Below are 25,304 nucleotides of genomic sequence, written 5' to 3'. Positions count from 1 at the left end.
GGAACATCAAAAATGAACAGCAATAGGAGCACTGGGTGTTATACGCAAACAATGAACCATGGAACACTACATCAAAAACTAATGATGTAATGTATGGTGATTAACATAACTAATAAAATACAATTTTAAAAAAATGAACAGCAATAGCTAAGAGGGAGTCAGTTAGGAAATAGCTTCTGCAGACCAGTCTGATCAATGTAGCTATCAATCTGATAGGGTCTCAAGGCCTCCCGTAAATTCCTAAGCAACAGAATGACATGATCAGAGAAACACTTGAGAAAAAGTAGGCTGGCAGCAATGAAGTGCTGAGATCCTAGCCCCCAGCTCTCATATTTATTGTGATACAGACATGCTCTTCACTCTAAATCCTGCCATCAGCCTGGGAGGTTTCAACATTCTTGTGGGAGATTTAGCCACTATCCTAACCTTACCAATCCTTGATCTCATGAATTCTGATTGCCTTCGCTTCCACTCCCAGGCCTGTGCATTAGTTAACACTGCACCACACAGAAAACTTAGATGCAAATAGCCCAACTTCAAGTCCCTCCAGCCCTCTCATGCCTGGCCTCCCACTGACCTGCTCATCCCTCCCCATATCTCTTCCTTGCTGGGTATTGTCTCACCGACTTTCTTCCACTTCTGTTCTTCCACTGCATCTACTTACACAACTGCAACCCTAGATTCAGTGCTGTAAAATCTATCTCCCCCTTTACACGCAGGCTTCTGAACACACCAGTGGCATTGCAGACACATGGCTTCCACTGGTGAAATCTTAAACTTCACTTATTAATGCTCCCATTTGTCCACAATCACCTTCCTCTAATGCTCCCCTCAGCAGTGATATGGCATGTACATAATTATCCTTAAGGCCACCACCTGGGGGGCACCGGGGTATCTCAGTTGTTCGAGCATCTGACTCTTGATTTCGGCTCAGGTCATGATCTCAGTGTCCTGGGATCGAGCCCCATGTTAGGCTCTGTGCTCAGTGGGGAGTCGGCTTGAGGATTCTCCCTCTCCCTCTCCCAGTGCCCCTCCCCCCACTTGTGCACACGCACGCGCGCACATGCGCTCTCTCTCAAATAAATCTTTAAAAAACAAATATAAATAATAAAAACTTTCCACTGACCTGAGTTTCCCGCTAGCTACTATCCTGTCTTTCTTCTACTTTTTTATCCACAGTTATCCATCTAATAACATCTATATTAGCTAAGTGTACTAATCACAACAACCCTAGAAAGTAGGAAGTGTATCTATTGTACGGACAGGGAATAAACTGAGGCCCAAAGTCAACACTAATGAGGTTAACTGCCAAAACTTTTGGAATCTACAACATTCCCTCATTGGACTTGGCCTTCACACTGTTCTAACCTTCTGTTTTTTAATAAACTCATGTTTTACTTAAGCCCAAAAGTAGCAAAAAGCAACATAGTGTTTTCAAAGCAGGAGGTCAACAAATATACACTAAGGGTTTACTCTGCCAGGAAAATAATTTATAGTCATGCTAAAGAAAAGGGAAATTTGGCTTCTTTGACTATATCCAAAAAAAAAAAAAACCAACCCAAAATCTAATTAACTTTTACCAAAAAATAAAAATAAAAACGATTTTCTAAATTCCTAGATTTTCAACAGAACATGTTATTCTGTTTGTTTAACTTGACTTCTCAAACCACTGAAAATAGGTTTAAACTCACTGAAACTGCTCTGGCAAATGTTCCCCATAACCTACAGATCCACAAACCCAAAGAACACCCTTCAGTCATATCCAACCGAAGCTTCCTACTGATTTGACTGACATAATCTCTCTCTTCTTGACAATCTTGACTCCCTTGGCTTCTGCATCACTCCACTCTCCTGGGATCCTCATTCCTTTTGACTGTTTTTATTCATATGTCTTATCTGTAATCATATTGTACATCAGATTCAGGTGTAGTTTTATCTCCACCAAATACTTCTCCACTGAAGCAAGACTACTTACTGATGAATATAACCTATACTTTCCCACCCACTCTATGTTTGAATCTGTCTGTGTTGGTCCCTACACTCATTTCTACTTGTCCAAAACCTACCAATTATTCATGATCTAATTCTTTAGTAAAGCTTTTGCTCATCTCCTGAGATTTTCATAATCTTTCCCTCCTTTGTGCTCCCATAATTTGCATTGCAACTACCCAATAGAATATTCATTCTTGCATATTCTCATTTATCCTGCAAGGTCAGGAGCTCTTTTTTCACCATGACTGCTGAGGTACCCAGTGTCTAAAACCATGCTTAGCACCTAGTAGGACCTCATTAAATTTTAGCTATGAGTATTATTATTCATCATCTTTGCATTCTTCAGACCTCTAGCACAGTAATGTTTCTTAAATATTATAAAATCAATTTAGAACTAATTAATTAATGCCCTAAGAATGAATGAAATCTCTTAGTAAGAAAGGAGAGCAGGTAGAAGGCTCACCTACAGTAGGTGGTAGAGAGGTAAAGTGCGAAGTCGGCTTGAGACTCTCTCCCTCTCCCTCTGTCCCTTCCCCCCCCCCAAATAAATGGATGAATATTTTTTTAAAAAGAGAGAGAAGAAAATGGCTAGGAACTGCAAAAGGAGAGAATAGAGGAAACTTATAGTGATCCACAGGGTCATGTTATCCATTTTGTAAGTATCTGAAAGATAACATCTTCTGCCAGTTACATGGGACAAGGGTAGATTTTTCAACATGTGGATGATCCTGTCTCTGACTCAGCCTGCCAAACACCAAAGCCAAATGGAATGGTGGTGCATTATCTAGTCGTGTTAGCTAGATTTCCCTGAGCCTCCTTTTGCACAGGTAAAAGAGAACTAACTATAAGGACAAAGGGAAAAAATGATGAAAATTTTTTAGAGGTTGATTTTTTTTAAATGTATTCAAGTGGATATATCAAGAGGATTTACTATACAAAATAGCTAAATATTTTTTTGTATCAAGAAAAAGAATTAATTGGTATACTGTTTTTGAATCATTTTATAAGAATGGCCTTCTGCCAAGTTTTCTGTTATGGCTTTTTGATGTGAGTAACATTTCCTTTGAACTTTTGTTGTTTTTAGTACAACCAAATCAACTGGCTTCTTTAAAGTGCTATTTTTGGACAAATACAAGGGAAAATTAATCATGGTGCCCAAGTGATAGTCTGGGTATACTATTTCATTATTTTCAGTTTAGTCTGGGAAGTATGTAACCAGTTTTTCACCCAGAGTAAAAATGTTCCAATTTATTAGAAAGTTCTTGTTATTGTAAGTGTCAATGACAGAAGAGTCATAATGGAAACCATCCCAGCTACTTCCATGCAGGCAATGCTGGCCAGCCATTGTGCTAAAATGACAGGCTTGCATTGGCTAAGGTGTGGCTCGAAAGGTCTGGAAGATGTCCCTCTCTAAGACAAAGGTCATGACACCACCAGTTCCTAGACAAGACTCTTTAAAATGCAAAAATCCCTGAGAATGGCACTCCATGACTAATACATATCCTCTAAAGTTACACTTCAAGAGTTCACTCTGCACTTGGACTGGCAAGCAAAACAGCAAATTTGCAGATTTTGCAAAGAGCCAATGCTAGCAATAAAGGTCATGCTGTTTTAATGTTGGCTTAACAAATTCCTATAGATCACACAACAGATTCCTTAGGTGGCAGGCCATTGGTACCAGAAAACACATAATTGTTTATAATGTCCAAAACCCTGGATATGGAGGTAGAGATAATAAGAGAGATCAAAAACGAGTCTGAGAAAGGGAAAACTGACATGGAAAGTTCGAGTGAACTCCCATCTCCTCCTTGTCCCCCAAGTCATTTCCCCGGTACATCTCCTACAGGCAGACTTGATCTCAGTCTATCTCTCCAATATTACGAGCCCTTTTTTCTTTGTGTCACCCTACTTCTTTTAACCAGCAGTTCCAGTCTCCCCAAGGCTAAGCTGCTGCACAACTCCAGGGCACAACCCTCATAGGGTAGTGAATATGAAGCCCCCCAAAGTTGTGTAGGGCCCAGCCTGTGACCATGTGGCACCCCTGCCCTCCACCATGTTTCTCACTATCCAGATCACACCAAACTTCAAGACTCAAATCATACACTTCTACCGCCTGGATGTGAAAGAAACCTTCCACAATTTCTCTAACCTAAAAACTGGTTTTGGCCCTGGGGTTCACACTGGGAGTCCACTTGAAAGAAATTCTCAAGATGAAGAAGAAATACAAAGGTCCTGGATCTTACCCTTGAACATCCCCAAGTGTAAATAATATAATGAGAGGGACATTGAACTGAGAGACAGGGAATTTGGATCTAGAGCAAATGTTAACTAAACTGCTGTGCAACCTTGGGAAAGTCACATAATTTATCAGAGTGTCATTTCACATTTGTTATATAAAGGAGGTGGATAAGACACCTCAAAGATGCTTGTCGGCCCCAATATTTTATATAACCTTGGAACACTAGCTCCAGAGGAAGGGTATTTGAGTCACATACAGCCACCCCATAAAGGGAGGTAATCAGTGGTCTCTGAAGGTCTGGGAGACAAGTCACTAAATGTTCATAAATGTCAAGCCAAATGGCATACAGGCCTTACCTCTCGAGGCATATCCTTGCCTCTCTTCACAGCACTAGATCTTTACATAGATTTTTTTCACATCTCTAGTCTGGCAAACCTGGCACACAGCTGCCACATTTTCACCAGCCCACTCATAGTTGCTAAAGGCAACTGCCTCCCACACTTAGCTACAGCACACACACCATCTCACGTGAGAATGCTAATAAAGGACAGGTTTCTGCTACAAAAACATAGATCTACAGCTCCAAATACAGGAACACTCTTATTTTAAACAAACCTAATATGACACAATCTGCATTTGTAAGTACATACACTTATGTGGGTGCCTATAAATAAATGGGTGGATGGATGATTTGCTTTGCAAATGAATTCACCATGAAATTTCTTAAAATACCAGGTCCTTCATTTCTCTTTTCCTTCACTGCCTCCTCCACAAATATCTTATACTTTCTTACTTATTTATTGCTACTCAGGAATATATCTATTGTGTAAGGTAAGGTATCCAGTATTTATAAAGTTTAATGGAGAGCAAAATGCATGTCTTTGGCACCTTCTGGCTATTTTCCTTAATGTTCTGGGTATGTGGCCTTATATTTTGCATGCCTTGGCTCTGAAACTGTATCTGGCAACACCATGAGTATAAAAGTCACATGAATCTTAAATACCTTCCAGAGTCCACCATGATATAATAGCCTTCTACAGAAATTAAAATCTGGAAGAGCCACAGGCTTCACACAAGCCACCATGGTTGGAGAGAAGGGAGCTGATGGCCTTGCTTTGTGAAAACTTCCATGACAACAGTGTACCTTCCACTCAGGTTAGTATCTGTCAACTGAGGGCAGCTTAAAAAGTTAGACTAATATATTCTGCCTCCTTACACAATAAATGTTAATAGACAAAACATTGACCACCTTTCTGGGAGTGGTGAAGCTATTTCTAGTAATGGTGGTACTCTGGAAAATTTCACCTTTTGCTGTGAAATGCAAATGTGATTTTTCTCAGCCCATAAATGGTAAGCTCAATCATGTTTATTTGTTTAAAATTTGAGTTTTGTATGTTTTCTATTTCTCTTTTCCCCAGGGGTTTCCTTATCTGTATGCACACACAGATGAGAACAGGAACAGATCAGGGTGGCCCACCCTAGGTTAGGGTAGATTGCAAATAATATTTCTGATGCTAACAGCACCAAACAAAGGTTTCATCTCACGTGATTGTTAGCATTCCCCTCGAGGCTCAGGCAAGCTAAGAGCCTAACAAAAACAAAAAGGAAAACAGCAACTTCACTCTTAAGTCATACTCTTTTCCAAAAAGAAAAAAGCTATTTTTCCCCCCACTTTCAGAAACACAATTGTCCAGAGCTCAGAAACTCAAAAGAATCCCAACTCCCCCTTGGATCCCTAAAAACAAACACTTAATGGGGGACCTGGTTCATGGAAGCTACAGAAGGATGGTGAGGATGGCAGTGGAAAGAGCACGGGACCAAGACTCAGGAAACCTAAGATGAGATCTGGACACAACCCACATTTTTTGTTGATAACAAATGAGATAATAGACTTGAAAATGCTTTGTGAAAATATTACATCTTCACAATACAATGCTCTGCTTATTTGTGTGCATCTCAACTTGTAGGAAATTAAAGCTGAAAGTTAAGAAAAAATGAAAAAAGGAGTAAGGCTGCTCTAAACAAATTTTTTTTTCTGTATTCTGTATTTTTCTGTATTTTTCCCTCTCTTTGTCTCTCCCTCTATTTCTTTATGTCCCTTTTACTCTACCTTTTAGAAGAAGGCAAAAGTAACCATTGATCTAAACTCTGTGCTCTAATAATCATGACTTTTCTATGGTTTTCAACCACAGCCAATGGCTAAATTAGATAACCTCACTGATTACTAAGCACAGGAGCCTGGGTTAAATTATTACCAAAATCATATCATTAAGAAACTTTCTGCTTCTAGAGAAGCTTGAAGTTGGAATCAGCTTCTCTTCTTTATTCATTCATTCAACACATATTTATTCAGTACAAACTTATAGCAGGGATTTAGAAATTAACAAGAAAAATATAACCCCTTTCCCCATGAAGTTCACAATCCAGTGAGGGAGATAGATTCATAGTCTCTCATTTTATAGCTTAGGAACTAGATACAAATAGTTGAGAAAATTGGACTCTACCTGCAACTCTCCTTCCATTATACTGAGTAGCTGTATAAGGTCTTCTTTGGATAACTCCAAGGATTTCTTATTTTTTCGTTCACTTTCTCCAGATGATTTTAGGTGTCGTTTAACAGTTCCTGAGGCCATGACATCATCCTCCTTTCTGTTTGATTTGTTTTTCTTTTTTGCATCTTCTGAGAGACTTTTATCATCAGCATTGCTGATGATAGAGGACTTGGGGCAGGAGATATGCCCATTGGATGAACTTTCACCGCCCTGGTTTCGGGATCTCATTCCCACCTACAATACATGAAAAAAGATAAGATGTTGTTACTACCACTGAAATTATTTTTCTAACTACTTAGAAACTTTTAGCAGCTTCACAGCATCACCAATAAAGAAATACTGAAAGATCAGTCCTAGTTAGCTTCCTTATAGCTTTAATGAAAGTCATCAAAATCTGCAGGAAAATGCTTTGATGGTCTTCAGGAAAAAGTGAAAATGTGATTCTAACCTGATAAACATCTCAAACCAAATGACTAAGGTCAACACCAAGAGTTCTAAGTCGTGTCAATGGTATGTATCTTTGATACACTGGGATAATGGGATATAAACAGTACTTTACCTATGTGGCCTCCCACTCCCAAACATTACCCAAGTCTAATAATGAGAAAAACATCAGACAGACCCCACTTGAAAGACAGTCTACAAAATTGCTGACCAGTAATCTTTAAAGCTATCAAGGTCATCAAAAACACAGAATATCTGAAAAATTGTCATAGCCAAGAGAAACTTAAGGACACATGACAATTAAATGCAATATGGCATCCTAGGTGGGATTTTGGAATAGAAAAAAGACAGTATGAAGAAAAACTGAGAAAATATGAATAAAGCATGGGCTTTAGTCAATAATAATGTATCAATACTGGTTCATAAATTATAATAAATGTACCATACTGGTACATACTGTACATAAGCTGTTAACTATAGAAGAAACTGGGTGTGGTATATATTGGAACCCTAGGTATTATGTTTGCAATAATTCTATGAATCAAAAGCTGTTGTAAAATAAAAAATTTATTTTAAAAAAATGATTCTAAATTAAGCCTATCAGAAAATTCAAACATCTGGGGCACCTGGGTGACTCAGTTGGTTAAGCATCTGACTCTTGGTTTTGGCTCAGGTCATGATCTCAGGGTCATGAGGTTGAGCCCCATGTTAGGCTCCATGCTCAAGCTGGAGTCTACTTGAGATTCTCTCCCTCTCCCTCTGCCTCTGTTTTTCCCCTCACTTGTGCACTCTCTCTCTCCCAAATAAATAAATAAATAAATAAACAAATAAACAAATAAATAAAATCTTAAAAAGAAAAGAAAATTCAAACATCAAACCCTGCCAGGAACCAGTTGGAAGTCACAATGTACAGAAAAATCCACATAGGGTGGAGAGGGCTTCAAATGGAGAGAGGAAAAGGGAAACTCAAAGGGAAGAGGGTGGTGTTGTTTTTAGTAATGTGGGATTTTGTTTTTCCATAATCTCTTTTTCAAAATGGGGGGAGGGTAGTGTGTTTTGTTTTATGTCAATCATTTACAGTAATAAGAATAAGAGCACAAAGAATGGGGGAAAACAGATCAATTTCAAAATCAAAAATTTTTTAAATATTTTGAGTTAAAATAAAGAAAAAAGACAAAGCAGTGGCTAATTTATCCCGTGGGGAGCACATTTGGGTCTTTCCATCATGAATGCTTTACAGATTCTCTGTCAGTCTCTGAGCAGAAGAACTTGACCAACAGGTATGTTACAAACAAACAAATTGAACTCAAACCCTAAGACTCAAAGTGCAAGAAAGAGAGCTCTAATTTCCTGGGGGCTGTACTACAAAATTTGCCTAAACTCTTAAATATAGTAGCTTAGAACATGGGATTATTTAAAACTCACAGTATAAATAGTCCTTCCCCTGAACAGCTAAGCAGCAAGATTTTCATTATTCATTCCAGATAAAATACAGAGACTTGTTTTCTGAAAGTAAATTTCCTTTATGAACCCAACATACTTAAGAAACCATGGAAAGCTTTTCAAAACACTAGGTTTATAATAGAAAAATAAATACAGTGTGATGTTTCCTTTCAGATAGTGCATATTCAATTCTTCCAACAAATCTTTAAATCTACATTCATGCTCCTTTTTTGAACTGAACTCTTATAACCAAATGGACCCTTTTGTGAGTGTGTGAACTTTCTTCAGCACCCTAATTTTGAACAATATAAACTGAAAAAGTGATCCTTAACACTGGCACCCTATTTTCTGGTTCACTCAGTGATTAGTTCTTGAAATTTTAGAGCATCTTTTCTGCTTCCTTGGTGAAGAAAGAATAGATGTGTCTTTGTAATGGAAGCCAGAGCACTTCGGAGCAGACCTACTATACTTTATCAGTTTGTTGTGGGCGGAGAGGGCTGACTTAAGCCCCAGTCAAAAAAAAAAAAAAAGAAGAAGCAATGAATAGAAAGTTTTGAAGGGGAGTAAAATATGTTTTTTTGGCATATTGATTATTTAAGAAATAATAGACACAGGTGAGGTTCTGAAAACTGAGTAGAAATTACCCTTTGGTATGAAATATTAAATTTATAAGGGAAATCTCCATTTGTAAGGGTGTCTTCTTCTTCGTACCAGAAAGAAAAGAATGACTAAATTTCTGGAAACTCTTCTTAGCAGAGAAGGTAAGGACTTAAATCTGCACAACACTTTACTCTTATTTACTGTGCTTTTCCTGGTAACCTCCCACAACTGACTCCCTACCCCCAACATCTTCTTTTGTATTTAGCTGAAGATGATATTAAGGTGATGGCTTGAGCCATTTCTGAGAATTCCTCTCTCATGTATAGAAGAGGTATACATGTTTTAAACTTCTGTTTGTTTTTCTCCTGTTAATTTGTCTTTTTGTTGCGGGGGGGGGGGGGTGTCTCAGCCAAGAACCTAGAAAGGTAGAAGGAAAACTTTTTCCTCCCCAACAATTTCAAATTTAACTCTTGAATTTTACACATCATTATTAAGACAGGGGCTCCCCAAACTGAATTGTGACTCCCTACAACTCCATGCCTTTTTACCTGAAATAATTTTCTCTATAAGATCTTAAGGCTCTTTGGGATGGTGCATCAAATATTGATTTGACAACTTCAATTTAGATCATGCATTAATAAAAATTCCAGACAATAGTAAGGTGGTAATGTTTTAAACTTAGTCATACATGGCCTTAATCATATACAACATTTGTATTTGACTGTAGCATGTGTTTGTGTAATATTTTCCTGGACTTTTTATATCTTTTATAGGATCTTCAGCATTTGGGTATTCCTAAATTAGAAAAATGCCTAACTAACTATGTTATATGCATTTACTCAACCGTATTTACAAACACACAGAGGGGTGCCTAGGTGGCTCAGTCGTTAAGCGTCTGCCTTCAGCTCAGGTCATGATCCCAGGGTCCTGGGATTGAGCCATGCATCAGGCTCCCTGCTCTGTGGGAAGCTTGCTTCTCCCTCTCCCACTCCCCCTGCTTGTGTTCCCTCTCTCCTGCCTCTCTCTCACTCTGTCAGATAAATAAATAATATCTTAAAAAAACAAAACAAACACACAGAAAGTGACATTTAATTAGTGCAACTCTTTTTATAGTTAGTACTTTCTAAAACTTTCAGTCTGATGCATTTTTAGGTAAATTTTATTGTAGTATTAATAGCTTTTGTGGAATTAATGGAATTATATTAGTTAATTAGTATTGATTATAGAATTAATTGATTACAGAATTAATTACTTTCACAGAAAAAACATATTTTAAAATTATCTAATTATTTTAGATCACTAATCAGCTCAAAAGCTTGAGTTCCCTATTCTCTTCCATGTTATTTCACTTTGATAAAAATATTTCATGTGCTAGACCATGATGTTAATTCTGTCTTAGGAAATATATTTCCTCCGTGACACTGAAATTTCACATTAATTGCTTTTCCTTTGACATGTGCACATGGATTTTAGTACTTTCTTGGTGATCCAAATAGGGTCTACTATCTTTATCTCCACAACAAAGTCAGCAATCAGTGCCTTTTCTATCTCAGCAATGTGAAAGTACTCAGAGATCACAAACTAGCCAAGAAATATTTTAGGAAGGAAGTAGACACCATATACAAAAGTGAAAGACATATTCTCAATAGTGTAATCAAGTGTGCCGTCAATAATGTCCACTTTATTTATTTATTTTTAAAGTTTATTTTTTTTAGTAATCTTTACACCCAACGTGGGCCTCAAATTTTCAACCCCAAGATCAGGGGTCACATGCTCCTCAGACTGAGCCAGCCAGCACCCCAGTAATGTCCACTTTAAACTACTTTATTTTGGGGGTGCCTGAGTGGTTCAGTTGGTTAAGTGTCTGCCTTCAGCTCAGGTCATGATCCCAGGGTTCTGGGATCGAGCCCTGCATCAGGCTACCTGCTCAGTGGGGAGTTTGCTTCTCCCTCCTCCCTCCCTTCCTCCCTCCTTCTCTCTCTCACTCACTCTCTCTCTCTCAAGTAAATTAATCTAAAATCTTTAAAAAAAAATAAAAAATAAACTACTTTATTTTGAAGGAAGAAAATATCAAGACAATAATGACTTCCATGTATCACATTTAATGACAGCCATACTCTTCCTTATTCTAATAGCTATCAAGTTTCTTTTTTCTTAATTTTTTATTTAAATTCAATTTAATTAACATATATTATTAGTTTCAGAGGTACAATTTAGTGATTCATCAGTTGCATACAACACCCAGTGCTCATTCCATCAAGTGCCTCCTTAATGCCCATCACCCAATTACTCCATCCCTCCACCCACCCCACTCCAGCAACCCTCTTTGTTTCCTATAGTTAAGAGTCTCTTAGGATTTGCCTCCCTTTCTGATTTCGTCTTATTATATTTTTCCTGCCCCTCTCCTATGTTCATCTGTTTTGTTTCTTAAATTCCACATATGAGTGAAATCATATGGTATTTGCCTTTCTCTAACTGACTTATTTCACTAGCATAATACACTCTAGCTCTATCCACGTCAGTGCAAATGGCAAGATTTCATTCCTTTTGATGGCTGAGTAATATTCCATTGTATATATATATATACACCGCATCTTCTTTATCCATTCATCTGTTGATGGACATCTGGGCTCTTTCCATAGTTTGGCTATTGTGGACATTGCTGCTATAAACATTAGGGTGCATGTGCCCCTTTGAATCACTAGGTTTGTATCCTTTGGATAAATACCTAGTAGTGCAATTGCTGGGTCATAGAGTAGCTCTATTTTTAACTTTCTGAGGACACTTCATACTGTTTTCCAGAGTGGCTGCCTCACACACTGTTTCTTAAGTGCTACACAGTGTGCTAAGCATTTTACATATTGCATCTCATCTAAATTAATATTCACATCAACCTTATTATTCTCAGGTTTACAGATATGGCCACTGAGGTTGAAAGACATTAAATATCTTTTTTCTGGATCACACAACTACTCCTAGCGAATAGAAGAGCTAGGATTTGAACCCAGGTCTGATGCCAAATACCTACTCACTATATGGCTTTCCTCTAAGTTCTTAAACACATGCAAATTGGAAGGGGTAAGGGAATACCCTGTAAATCAGATGATTCAGAAAAATTTACAAATCCTTACTAATGTTTTTCACTTCATACTACAGAATTGGAGAAATCCATTCATCTTTCTCCACATTCATGCAAAACTCACACAGCAATTAAAATTGCTAAGCAAAATACTTTTGCCAAAATCATTAACCTGATGCAGAACTTGTAAAATGATGAATCATTTTTAAATCACCCCGAGAAGCAACATGGCTAAATATTAAGGATACATGTTATGAAAACAGGATGTGAAGTCTGAACAGGGACCATCTGTGTTAAAAGTCCCAGAGTTGAACAATAGTAAACATTTAATCAGAGTTGGCCAAATCCTGTCCATTGTGTTTACAGGAGTATCAGGCAGGTAACAAAAAAGGCATCTGGTACTCTGTAGGCTTCTTAATAGTTGATTACATGGCTTCAGGGTTGGGACACGTAGATAACAAAATTTCTGAAAGAAGCCAAAAATACCTTTGCTCTACCCCAGCATATACCCTTTGAAGTAAGTTCTCCTTGAGAAAAAGGTATAAATAAACTGAAAAGTCACACCAGATTTGTAACCACACCACTCTCTCTCTCTCTCTCTTTTTTTTGAATCACTGTTATTTGGGGCACAAATTCCTCCTTTTAATAAGTAAATAATCCTAACATAGTTCAAGAAGTACACTTACTTTTCCATTCATAGTAATTAGTCAGCAATAGTTCGCATGGAATTTGCTGACTAGGGTGTGAAGAAAAGAAATACAAAATGTTATTCCAAATCTCCCTCTTTTATCTATGGCCATCCCTCCTCTTCAGGCCCGCCCTCCCCCCGCATATACTGGGCAATCACCAGAGCATACCGTCAGATGAATAATATCCTAGGAATCAGAAACTGTTTATAAAGACTTTGAGCCATTTATGCTGAACCAACAAGTATTTCTAGAGCTTTTGAACGAGGAAAAGGAAAAGGACAAAGGAAAAGTCTACAGCAATGAAATACCCACTCTAGTACCCACCTTCATTAGCTCCTGCAAATGTTGACCTTGAATTTCCCCCTTCCCTTTTCTCACTCTTGCTCTTGCCCGCTTTCAGATTTATCTTTTCGTGTTATGATTCAATTTTGGCCACAAGACTCCCCATCCCTACAACCAACAGAAACGTTTTCTGCATAAATTAGGTTTTGGAATATTTCCTATGCTTCTCAAGTATCCAGCCTCTGTTTCTGGTTTTATTTTATCTATATACTTTTCCAAGAACCTACCTAGGGCACAGGGTGAGATGTCACAATAATTTTATTTATATAATTTCTATTTTTAAATGACTTTATAGAATTATAAGGAAAATTATAGTACATAGTAAAAAGGAAAGCACATAATTACAGAAAAGCCTACTTTTTACAGTGTGGCCTGGCAGAAGGCCTGCTGCAAGTGAGGCTTCCAGAACATTAGCATGGAACCGTCCTGGTTCTTTCTGTTGGACTTAAATGACAATACCCAAAGCACCCCAAACTAAAGGCAAAAGAAAACATCTGTTCTAGTTTTGTGTGAATTTTAAAACATAAAAAAATCAAATAGTTTATTCTCTATTGATGCCAGATTATTCCCTCTGCGTATCTTCTTTACTTGAAGTCTAATTATAAAGAGCCCAACTCATAAAATGTTCAAATATTTCTCATGAGATTATCATTCATTCTAATGGTGCAGACTGTTCAGAAGTGTTCCTATGTTTACTCTTAAATTTTCTTTACAATTTTCTATCACTTTCTTCATCCTATTTATGAAACAAGCCATGTTAAATGATTTTTCACTGCTCATTATCCACACTCATAAAATCTTCAGAATAACATTCTACTAGGACAGATCTATCCAGGCCAACTGAAAATTCTTCTAAATAATTCCACAAAATGTTAGAATTCAAGAAAGGGGATTCTCTTGAGGTCATTGCAGAGATGTTGTAATCAAGAGTTTAAGGAAAATATTATAACCGCAGCAAAATAGAAAAATATTATTCTACCCTAGCCCAAAACCATGGTGAAATATTTTATAAAGTTCTGCTTAATATTCTTCAAGGAAGATAAAAGCAGACCTGGAAAAAGTTTCCAGAAAAAAAAATAATGAAAGAATAGATCAGGGAACTGCCATGAAATAAGAAATCTTTTAAAATAGGATACCTGAAGAAAATAATAAAATAAAACAGGATACCTGAGTCTAAATGAATGTACAGTTTGAGGGTTTCAAAACTTTGAATGTAAAATAGGGTGACCTCTCTTAGCAACTGTCAGTTTACCTCTTTATACTCACTTCTAACATTTATAACAGGGTTTGGGGTTTGTTATTGTTCTTTTTACTTCCTTCACAGAAATAAGGCTACTGTCAATCATATAAAAGAGAAAAGCGTTTACCTAGAGATATACTGTTTTATAAAGAAACGATGACAAAATGACATATCACTTTTTTCTCACATTTTCAACTTTAATGACTCATTCTTAAACCTCAAATATATTTTAAATATTTTTATATTTATAATACTTTATTATTAGAATTCTCATGTCACTATTCTACTAGACATAGTATATAATACATAGTCATTGATTACAAAGAAAGAGTGAAGCCTGAAATTTAAGTGGTTAAGACAACTCTTTAGCTTTCTGGTTAATTTTACTTATATCCTTTCTACTTGGGCACTACAATTCTTTCAGACGTTCTAACAGTACCTGTGGCCTCTAAAAAATGTTACCATTTAGTTTAATCAAAATTGCTAAATGTTGGTTTTATCATGTGACAAAGAGAACATCTCAGGAAAATTACCAGACTCCTGCTTAGCTGGACCCAGAATTCCTTCCTGTATCTCATCACTCCTGAAAAAGTCCAGCCCCAGAATTGTAGAAGAATCAGTTCTTTCCCTTCCCCTAACAAACATCTATCTGTAGCCAGAATGACAAATACTTTAGACTCTATGTCAGCAGTCTATATTTGATGAATTATTCTTAAATATTACCTCTATTCACAGTAATAATAGCTGTCATTTACTAGAGAGCTCATTATGCTCTCAGCATTGGGGTAAGTATCTGACATATGTAGTATCATTTCATGAAATCCTGATACCAATCCATAAAGCAGGTACTATAATTCTTCCTCTTACAAAGATAAGGAAAATGAGGTTTAGAGAGATTTAGACATTTGCCCAAAATATTATGGCCAGTGCCTGGGAAAGCCTGAGATAGAACGCAAGCCTGTTTGGATTCTCCATGTGCAAGGGGAAATCCGAGTGGGGGCTTTTCCCACCATATCAGAACTACTGCAACGCAAATGAATTCATAGCCACCCTCTTATGGGACCAAAGTAAGTTTAGTCTCAGGGGATAGCATCCACCAAATAGTCTCCAACGATAATAATTAATTCAGAATCCTACTGTTCCAGCAGATATTTTTCTCTAATGTCTTCTGCTTGTGTGATACCTTCTTCTTCTAAGACCACACTCTCTCACTCTCTCCCCCTACTGCTCCCCTTATGTTGCCTTTCTACTTCTCCCTGCTTGAAGTTTTCAACAAAGCTGAAGAGGAACTTTGCCCTTGCAGTGTTGACTTCTAATTTTTTGAATTGAAAAAGTAACTAAGACTCCAGAAACATGACAATTGTTATACAACTGGATGTGAATTGAAAAGATTTTTTAAATTAGGCAAATTAAGAAAAATTCTAGTTTGCTCAGTAGCTGATTGCTTTAAGCCAACCATACAAATTTTCTGTTAGAAAAATAATGTCTTTCTGCAGCAAATATTCTTAGATAATTTTATTGCATTTTCAAGAAATGTGAGGCAAATCACAACTGCTGGTCAATGTCAACAAGATGGGTTAACGAGAAGAAAAACACGCTGTGGTTTGGATATCAACTGCTTCATGCTACCAAGGGGGAAGATGAACTACTGCGTGGATCACCCCATTTGTGTGCCACTGATGACTTCATGTGTTCTAAGTGCCTACACATACGTCAGTTGTATTCAGGTGTCCTTTAAATTCCTTTTCTTTTCTATCTCTAGACCATTTCTTAACATAAAAGAGCAACCTAAAGTCAGTTATAATGAAGGGAGTCATGGGTTGTGTCTGTTTTTAACTCTTCCTGACTTCTGTCTTTTCTAATTATCCCTGAGCACCCCTTGTCTTGGGTTAGATCAGAGCACAGGAAGCCTAAATTGAAAACAGAGCACAGCTGCTTTATAAACCAAGCAAGGAAAAAAGCAAAAATTCTATGAATGCAACAGAAGCCACATGATTGTCATAGATGTTTATCTGATGTTGAAAGACTCTTATCAGTCTAATACTGTGTGAAGAGGCTGTGGATTTTATACCAATCAACCAATCTTCATAAACTTAGTTGCTATGTGAATGCAAAGCCTGGCAAAAAGAGTAAATAGAACTTTGTGATTAGCTAATTAAGATGCATCAGGAATTTAATTTATCTAAAATGTCATGTTACCATAATACAGAAGTTTCAAACACAGTGTATAGGCAGGAAGTATGTAAGAAAATGAGTCACCACTTTTGGAATATTTTTTTCAAACACATACTGGCCCCAAACCACTTCTTTTTTCTCCACCGTCCAGCCACACTACCTCAGCATACCCCTAACCCTACAGTGGACCTTAAGGTGTCCCGCGACCTCATACATCCTTAGCATTAGTTTTCCTAACATGTTGAATCCTCCTGGAGATGTTTGCCATTAATTTAAGGCCTTAAGAAAGCCATGTCCCCACTGTTAACCCCACATTCACTTATTCTGTAATCCTGGACAAGTTACTTAACCTCTCCAGCCGGTAACTTTCCCATCTGTACAATGAGGATAATAATGCCTGTTCCACCCATTGCGTATATGTGAAATCATAATGCCTGTTCTACTCCATATGTATGGGAAAATATTTACTAGCAGTAGTAAGGCAGGAAGCATTCATCTGTGGCAGATTAACTACCGAGGTCATCAAACACCTCTCAGCACCCCCATAAAGGTACCACCAGAGACAGACACTTTACTTTCAACTATGATCGTCTAGCACAGGAGTCGACAACTTTCAGTGTAAAGAAGTAAATATTAAATATTTGTGGTTCCGCAGGTCATGTGGTCTCTGCTGCATCTACTCAACTCTGCTGCAGCCACAGAAAATACATCAGCAGATGGGTGTGGCCAGATTCGACCCCTCGCCCCTAGTTTGCCAACCCTGATTTAGACCGTGTCACAATTATAATTAGTAGGTGCATTTAAACTGGGAGAAACGGAAATGGTTTCTGCCACTCCCCACTCCCTCCCCCAGTTTACAGAAATGAGAAAAATGGCTAAAAATAAGCGAGAAGAAAAAAATGACAGAAAAGATCATGTAGTAGCTATGCCATCTGCCCACCTATCCTCTTCTTCACTTCCAGATAATTCGAAGGAGGGCATGAATATAAAAAAAGTTCCTTCACAAAGTTTGAGGAATCTAAGGTGGAAGAACCTGATACGCTACAATTTGAGAGTAGGATTCCCACTGGCATTAGTCATGCCATGGGATTTGCAGACAGACGATAGAGACTTAGCAGCATGTGTCTGTGCAAAGGGGGTGATGGAGACTGATGCCCACTATGTATATGATACACAAAGGGTAAGTGTCTAGCAAGGGTGGGAGGTATTTGGAGAGACAGCTGGCATGCTTCTAGAAGAGTTACCAAGGCAGAGGGCTTCAAAGCACGCCACCCAGAGTGGGGATGAAACCGAAGGTGCAGGGAATCTGCAGCACCCGTGAGAATATGGTAGGCTTTCTAACACAACAGGGGAGACAGGGCACTTCCCCAGAAAGAGCCGTGGCCACTACTTTCACCTGGAGCCAGGCTGGGAGATGACAAGAGGACATATAGGTAAAATGGCTTTATAAGCATGTGACCCATACAGTTGCACAGAGCCCTGTGCTCAGTTTAATGCTCTGCTGTTGCTATCTTGAAACCCTTCATTATTTTTTGAACTAGACACCCCACATTTCCCTTATGTACCAACCCCCTAAATTATGTGGCCAGTCCTGACCGCAGCAGGGCAGTCAATCTGAGCTAGATACTGGAGTTGCTCCTACCCTGTTACTTGCACTAAGCTAGTCATGTTAGCAAACTTCCCTACCTGGCCCCCACAGATAAACACAATGTTTGTGTGATAACCCCCAAAATACGGAGGAAGAGAGCTTGAGAGGAGGGGAAGACTGAAATGGAATTCTGGGTTGTTCTAGGACTGAGCTAAAAAAAAAAAAGAAAGAAAGAAAGAAAGAAAGAAAGAAAGAAAGAAAGAAAGAAAGAAAGAAAGAAAGAAAGAAAGAAAACAAAAAAAGAAAAGAAAAAAAAATCACCAGATAAAATTGAATTTACCAGGAAATATCCAGGTTAAGTTCTCTACCTCAGACGGGTATTGGAGGTAAGAAATAAAGGAGAGGTAACTGAAGAGTAAAGTTGAATTCAGTCACAAAGAAATAAAGTATTAGAATTATATCCTTGGGTTTTATGGGGTGTCTTAACTATGAAACATAACACTGGGTACAGCGTATAAACCATAAGTGCTACAGGACCTTCAGGCAATATATGTAAACGAGTTTTCCTTTAAATCACATCACTATTACTCCTGCTCTAGCTTTGATAAAGAAAAGCAAGAAATAAGACTCATATGTGGGGACTGGAGGCAACCAGAGCTCAGGGATTTTCCAACAATGAAATTTTTGTGCAGAACCTCTGAGAGGAGGTCAATGAGAAGCTTTTGGAAAGAGAGAATGATAACAGGGGTCCTCTGCCCCAAAGCTATCCATTGCCTTTCTCTGCCCCTCCTGTACTCCCTCTTTTAGGCACCTTTCATGTCTTCCCATCTGTATTCCTCACCTATGCCTTTCACTGAAATTATAAAAATAAGATCCCGGTGTTCTCATTCTGCTGCACAAGGGGCCTTCCCAGCCCAGATTTGCCTGAAGTGTGTCCCCAGCCCAAATATAACCTCTCACCCATTTATTGAACTCTCACTCTTCCAGAATCTCAGGGTGGAGTTAAGAAATCAACCTCTCTAAATGTAAATCTCATAGTTACGTCACTACCCTAACTCTATATTCCTCAGTCTTTATGAACCCTAGTCAAGCTGTGATTGAAATTAAAACAGAAGTAGCCATCTTTAAGAGGCTAAAAGTAGGGCAAAGACGATATTTCTTTAAATCATACCACGAGGGGCAGTAGGTTGTGTCTCCTTCGGCTCAGGTCATGATCCCAGGGTCCTGGGATGGGGCCCCGTGTTGTGCTCCCACCTCAGCGGGGAGCCTGCTTCTTCCTCTCCCCCTGCTTGTGCTCGCTCTCACTCATTCTCTCTCTCTCGCTCTCTCAAATAAATAAAATCTTCTAAAAATCAATCAATCAATCAACCAACCAATCAATCAATCATACCACTAGGCTGTTGGTAATAAAATAAACCATGGCAGAGGGAAGCAAGAAGACATCTCAGAACATATTTTTTCCTCCTCTTCCCTTCTGAACATGCTTAATTTCCAAGTCCCTTTTCCTCCATTACTAAGTACCAATGCCCTTTTATGTCTTAGTCCAATACCCCTTTTTTGGAGAGCCAAGCTGAACCCAGGGTTCACATAGCAGACATATCTTGGCTCTTAAAACCTGGGTTGGGGATAAGGAAGCCAAAAGACCAAGGTTACACAGCCTGCCAGAGCTCTAGGAGCAACTGCAAGTAGAGAAGCTCCCTCTGAAAGCCTAGGGCAGTGTTTCCCAAACTTCAGAGTGCTTCAGAATCACACACAGCACTTATTAACACACAGACTGTTGATTCCCATCCCCAGATTTCCAAATCTATGGGTCTAGAGTGGGGCCTGAGAGTTTGCATTTCTAACAAGTTCCCAGGGGATGACAATGCTGTTGGTCCCAGACTATACATTGAGAACCAACATTCTAGGACAAGGTAAGACTAAGATAGGTCCGGAAAATGGCAAAGAGGCCTCAAAATATCTACCTATTTCAACTAGAAACTCTCTGCTCTTCCCACAACTAAACTAGAAATACTTGATCTGACTGGAAAATATATATATTATTTGTAAGTATTTACATTACTGATTTCATGCCTAATTACCATTCATCCTCTAACAGGATCCCTGTTTGAGGGTTTAGATTAGTAGGTTAAAAAATTATGTCCTACAGGCCAAAATCCCTTTGCAGATATGGGGTGAAAGCAGCAGTTATTTAGACATTTTTTTACTATGTATTATTTATTTGCAAATTTTCATTTCCTTTTTTTTAAAGTTTTTATTTAAATTCCAGTTAGCTAACAAAGAGTGTAATATTACCTTCATGTGTACAATACAGTGATTCAACACTTACATTCAACACCCTGTGCTCATCATGACAAGTACACTCCTTAATCCCCATCACCTATTTCACCCATCCCCCACCCACCTCCCCTCTGGTGACCATCCATTTGTTCTCTATAGTTAAGAGTCTGTTTATTGATTTGCCTCTCTCTTTTTCCCTTTGCTCATTTGTTTTGTTTCTTAAATTCCACATATGAGTGAAATCATGTGGTATTTGCCTTTCTCTGACTGATTTCACTTAGCAAAATACTCTCTAGCTCCATACACATCATTGATATGAACCCCAATGTTTACTGCAGCATTATCTACAATAGCCAAATTATGGAAATAGCCCAAATGTCCATTGACTGATGAATGGATAAAGAAGATGTAGTGTACACACACACACACACACACACACACACACACACACACAGAGGAATATTACTCAGCCATCAAAAATAATTACTTTTTCTCTCAGAATATTTCACAAAATAATCTAGATGCACAGATTTTATTGAAAAAATCAGAATATCTGGCACAACTGAGACCATCTTCCCACGTAGTTACATTGGAGCTGAATCAACGGCTGACTCATTTGGATGGAGGACTTACTTGCTAGCTCCTTACCACTCTCTATTACCTCTTGAACACTGAGACCCAAGAGTCAATTGCCATATATTTATTACTACATCTGCACTATGTTTTTCTTCTAGTACAGAAATTCTTCTCTGCACCTAAGGATAAAAACAAAAGCTACATCAAGAGAATTTCCTGTTTCAAGAAAAAAAGGAGAGAATATTTAGTAATGACTATTCCTATGGGCTTAATATGCCAACACTCTGCCAGTTTTATTTGTTTATGATCTGCCTGTCTTCTGAAACCATTTGAGTTTGGGTCCAGTCTGGACAAGCCTGGATGGCAGGGAGAAATACATGGGGGAGAGAGTAGAGGCGAGAGGCAGACTCTGTGTGCAGATGGTCAAAGAAACCTCCTGCAAAGAAATTGTCCAAAAGTAAGAAGCTGCATCTTCTTTCTATCTAAGAAGTCTATCTATCTAAGAAGTCTATCACAAGCTTGATGTCTATCTAAGAAGTCTATCACAAGCTTGATCCAAGGACAATATCACTTTGCAATGGGAGAGGAAATATTGTGCATAGCAGGGAATGTGCTCCAGGGGATGCCTCCACAGACGTGCAGTCAAAGCTAAGGCTGACAGGGGGCTACAATAAAGGCCTAAATGGGAAAGAGAGGTGTACCAGCGAAGGCTCTGTAAGGAGCTGGGGCCTGGCTTTGAGAAGTGGCCAAGCAGGAAGCACGGAGAGGATTTGGGGAACTTTTGCATGGTCACTGTTAGAACCAGCAGAAGTAGCAGAGGCACCAATAGATCTTCAAGCCAGCTCAGGGGCAGGACAGCATTAGGAGAGCCAGTAGACACCCTCTGGGGACCACCTCTTAAATTAACCTGAGGAAGGTAGAGAGAAGGTTCTATATAAATTTAGGTAGGAACTAAGAAAAGGAAATACCTCACTGATCTCTTACTACTAAATCCTTGGTTTTCTCAGCTTGAGAACTATGGGTTATCTTTCATTCCACAAACTTTTTTGTGCACCACTATACCAAATAACAAGCACCTAAGAACCATTCCGGGTGCAAGGACACACAAAAATATAAAACAAGTTCCTTCCCTCAAGAATGTCATAGTCCAAGATATCAGTCCCTACATTTTTTGACAGTTCAATGCATTATTTGAAAATGTAATCACTTATCCCGAATATTTGTATATTTATTTATGAAGTATAAGTGTTATGCTCATCTCTTAATGTATTAGGCATATTATAATTATATCCAAAAATAGATAAAAACTAAATATTAATAAACATTATAAATAAATATAATGGAAGTTCATATCCAAATGACTTCTCATGGGAAAAACTGTCTACAAAATAGATATTTAAACAGATTTTTTAAATTAAAGGCATCTCGAGAAATGCTTTAATAGCATTCTTGGATTGGAAAAATAACTAGATCTGATCCTGAATAAAATCATTAAAAAAAAAAAACTGGAAGTGTGCAAAGACAAAGGGCTACTGTAGATTAAGAGAGAGGGGCAAACTTTGAGGACTGAGCATTTCTCAAATTGCAGTACTCTGCTGGGGTTTGGGGGATGAGTAAGCTCTTTCCAGGCTAAAGGAAGCGTATAAACAAAAGTGCATTGCTGTTCAGTGGCCTGATGTGGACTTAGACGAAGTTCAAAATGGAGGACAAGTGCAGCAAAATACTAATTATGTGTGTAACTGAACATAATGAATTAACCCAGGCAAATGGCATCTTATAATAAGACTGCACTCTGTGTTTGCATGTTCAGCCTTCAGTTTGTCCCTCATATGGTACTGTTATTCTTCCACATCAGAAAAAAAAAGTGAACCTTGGTGGTCGCTATGGTAACTAAATAGTGGGAGCAAGGGCAGAGGAAGATCAAGGAATGTTCTATAGTTACACATCAAGAAAGTACAAAACACAGGTTATTTTTAAATTTTGGCTATGTTCCTATAATTTTAATGTCTAAACCTTAATATGTACGTAAATAGTAAAGTCTGTTTCTCGTGCAGCCATGAGAAAAAATACTTTCTCAGTAATTCAATACTACCTCCTTATTTTGTTGACATTTCATTTTCATCAGCTGTCATTCAAGCCAACCAAAATGCCCAAAGTGAGCATTTTCCGAATTTGTAACCAGGGAGGGCATCCTTTACCCTTCTTCCCCTTGTTTTCTGTGCTCTTCTGTTCTTAGTAGACTAGCATGACTCACCATACACAGAACACAAATTGAGAATTGCTTTTTTAGGAGTGGTGATGTGTTTGCTTTCTGTCATCAGTATTCTCTCATCTAATGACACTTGCGGCCAAAGACAAAGTTTTGCGAAGCAGCTGACAAACCAGAGTAGGGAGGTGGCATGGCTTGTGAACAGAGTTTTCCTCTAGACCACCCATAGCTAGCTGTTCTAGGCAGAGAATGTGCCCGCATTAGTGGACTCATGGGCCAACTGAGGTAATAAGCCTGAACATCCCTCTGTCCTCCCTATAGCACTGCTCTCAGAAAATGTACAGAGTGACTCACGGGAGCATAAGAAGAAATGTAAAGCAAAAAAACAAAAAACAAAAAAAAAATCAAAACCACAGAAGATAAGAGAACTACCTTCTAGAAATTTCTCACAATCCCCTATGTAAAAGATATTGACATATATAAATTGTGTGAAAATAGAGTTTCTCTTCCAAGAATTGTAAATAGCTGGATTTTGCTTGAACCAAAGTCATAGACAGGGACCGCACACTTAGAGGTTTTCGATTCCTCCACAGATTTCACTTAGATTATAGACCAATCATGCCCTACATTTGGTAGGCTGTTGAGATTTTACTAAAAGTCCCACTGTTTTCATCAAATCATTTTGTCAATTATATATTTATAAATACCATACCCTACCTATGCATGTGTCATTGAAAAGGAAATTTTAGAATAAACATTTCTTTGTCACTTTAAAATATATTCTCAAGACTAAATTTAAAAACAGAATTCATGTTACCATCATTAGTGAAATTATTTTCAGGATCCACTGTATTATTTTCATTCAATACATGCTTTTATTAAGTGATTTCAAAGTGCCCAGAGTGGGTAAAGAAAAGAAATTCTAGGTGGTTTGTATCATTGAATAGGTAAGTCACAGTGGGAGCTGGGGAAATTAATAAGAGCTTATGCTTGTGCTAGCTGATTGGCTGAATGAGTTATTTCCAGGTCAATTCATTTTAAATTTATTATAAAAAAATGAGTCAATATTCCTATCTCAAAGCCAGTTCTTCAAAACTGTTACGAAGCACCTTCCCTATGCAAGAGGGCATAGGTGTCATCCACAATGGCTCACAGAGAGTGAATATTTAATGTGATCTTTAAAAAGTTTTTAAAGTACTCTGGGGGCACCAGGGTGGCACAGTCCACTGGGTGTCTGACTCTTGGTTTCGGCTGGGGTCATAGTCTCAGGGTCATGGGATGGAGCCTCGCCACCAGCTCCGCGCTGAGCGTGCAGTCTACTAGGGACTCTTTCCCTCTCCCTCTGCCCCTCACCCCCTCCTGATGAGCGCTCTCTCTCAATTAAATAAATAAATCTTAAACAAAAAATTTTTAAGTACTCTGTATTCTAGCAGTTGATTTTTTCAAAGCACAAAATGGTATCATATGTGCAATGGCAACTCAGAGGCCCCGATCACTTTGTTCACTTTTCTTCAGAGAATGATGTTAAGTCATTGGGGATTTCTTTGCTTTTTTTTTTTTTTTTAATGCTGAAATATGAATGAATGGATAAGTGATTGTTAGGGGCTTAACCAACAGTTAAATCATTTCTGCCTGAATTCAGACTCTGTCTGCATTTTTGTGCCTCTGCCATTTCACAGATTGAGAACTTAAAATCATGCCCCCTTAGAACACAGTAAGCTGGAAGTAAAATGACAGACTCTCAAACTCTTGCTCCCACGCATGACTGGGGACCTGCAGATTCTCCTCAAAGATCCTCACTCTTCTAGAAAAAGAACTCCCCACCGGGAAAGGGCGAATAACTGTGGTCCTCGATG

At 38.3% G+C, this 25,304-nt stretch overlaps 1 protein-coding gene across 1 annotated transcript in view; it reads right to left on the bottom strand.

Moving 5' to 3' along the window:
* The window catches only part of FILIP1 (filamin A interacting protein 1), a 168,533-nt gene that overhangs the window by 86,844 nt on the left and 56,385 nt on the right, over positions 1 to 25,304 (bottom strand). Inside the window, exon 2 of the mRNA XM_021693420.2 lies at positions 6,736 to 7,017. Coding sequence (XP_021549095.1) covers positions 6,736 to 7,011 — 276 coding nt within the window. The 5' untranslated portion in view covers positions 7,012 to 7,017. The remainder of the gene's footprint in view (positions 1 to 6,735; positions 7,018 to 25,304) is intronic.

Source organism: Neomonachus schauinslandi, chromosome 8, assembly GCF_002201575.2.
Source record: "Neomonachus schauinslandi chromosome 8, ASM220157v2, whole genome shotgun sequence".
In the NCBI taxonomy this organism is placed as follows: domain Eukaryota; kingdom Metazoa; phylum Chordata; class Mammalia; order Carnivora; family Phocidae; genus Neomonachus; species Neomonachus schauinslandi.
Note: the sequence above shows the minus strand (reverse complement) of the source record. Positions and strands in the feature narration are given on the sequence as shown.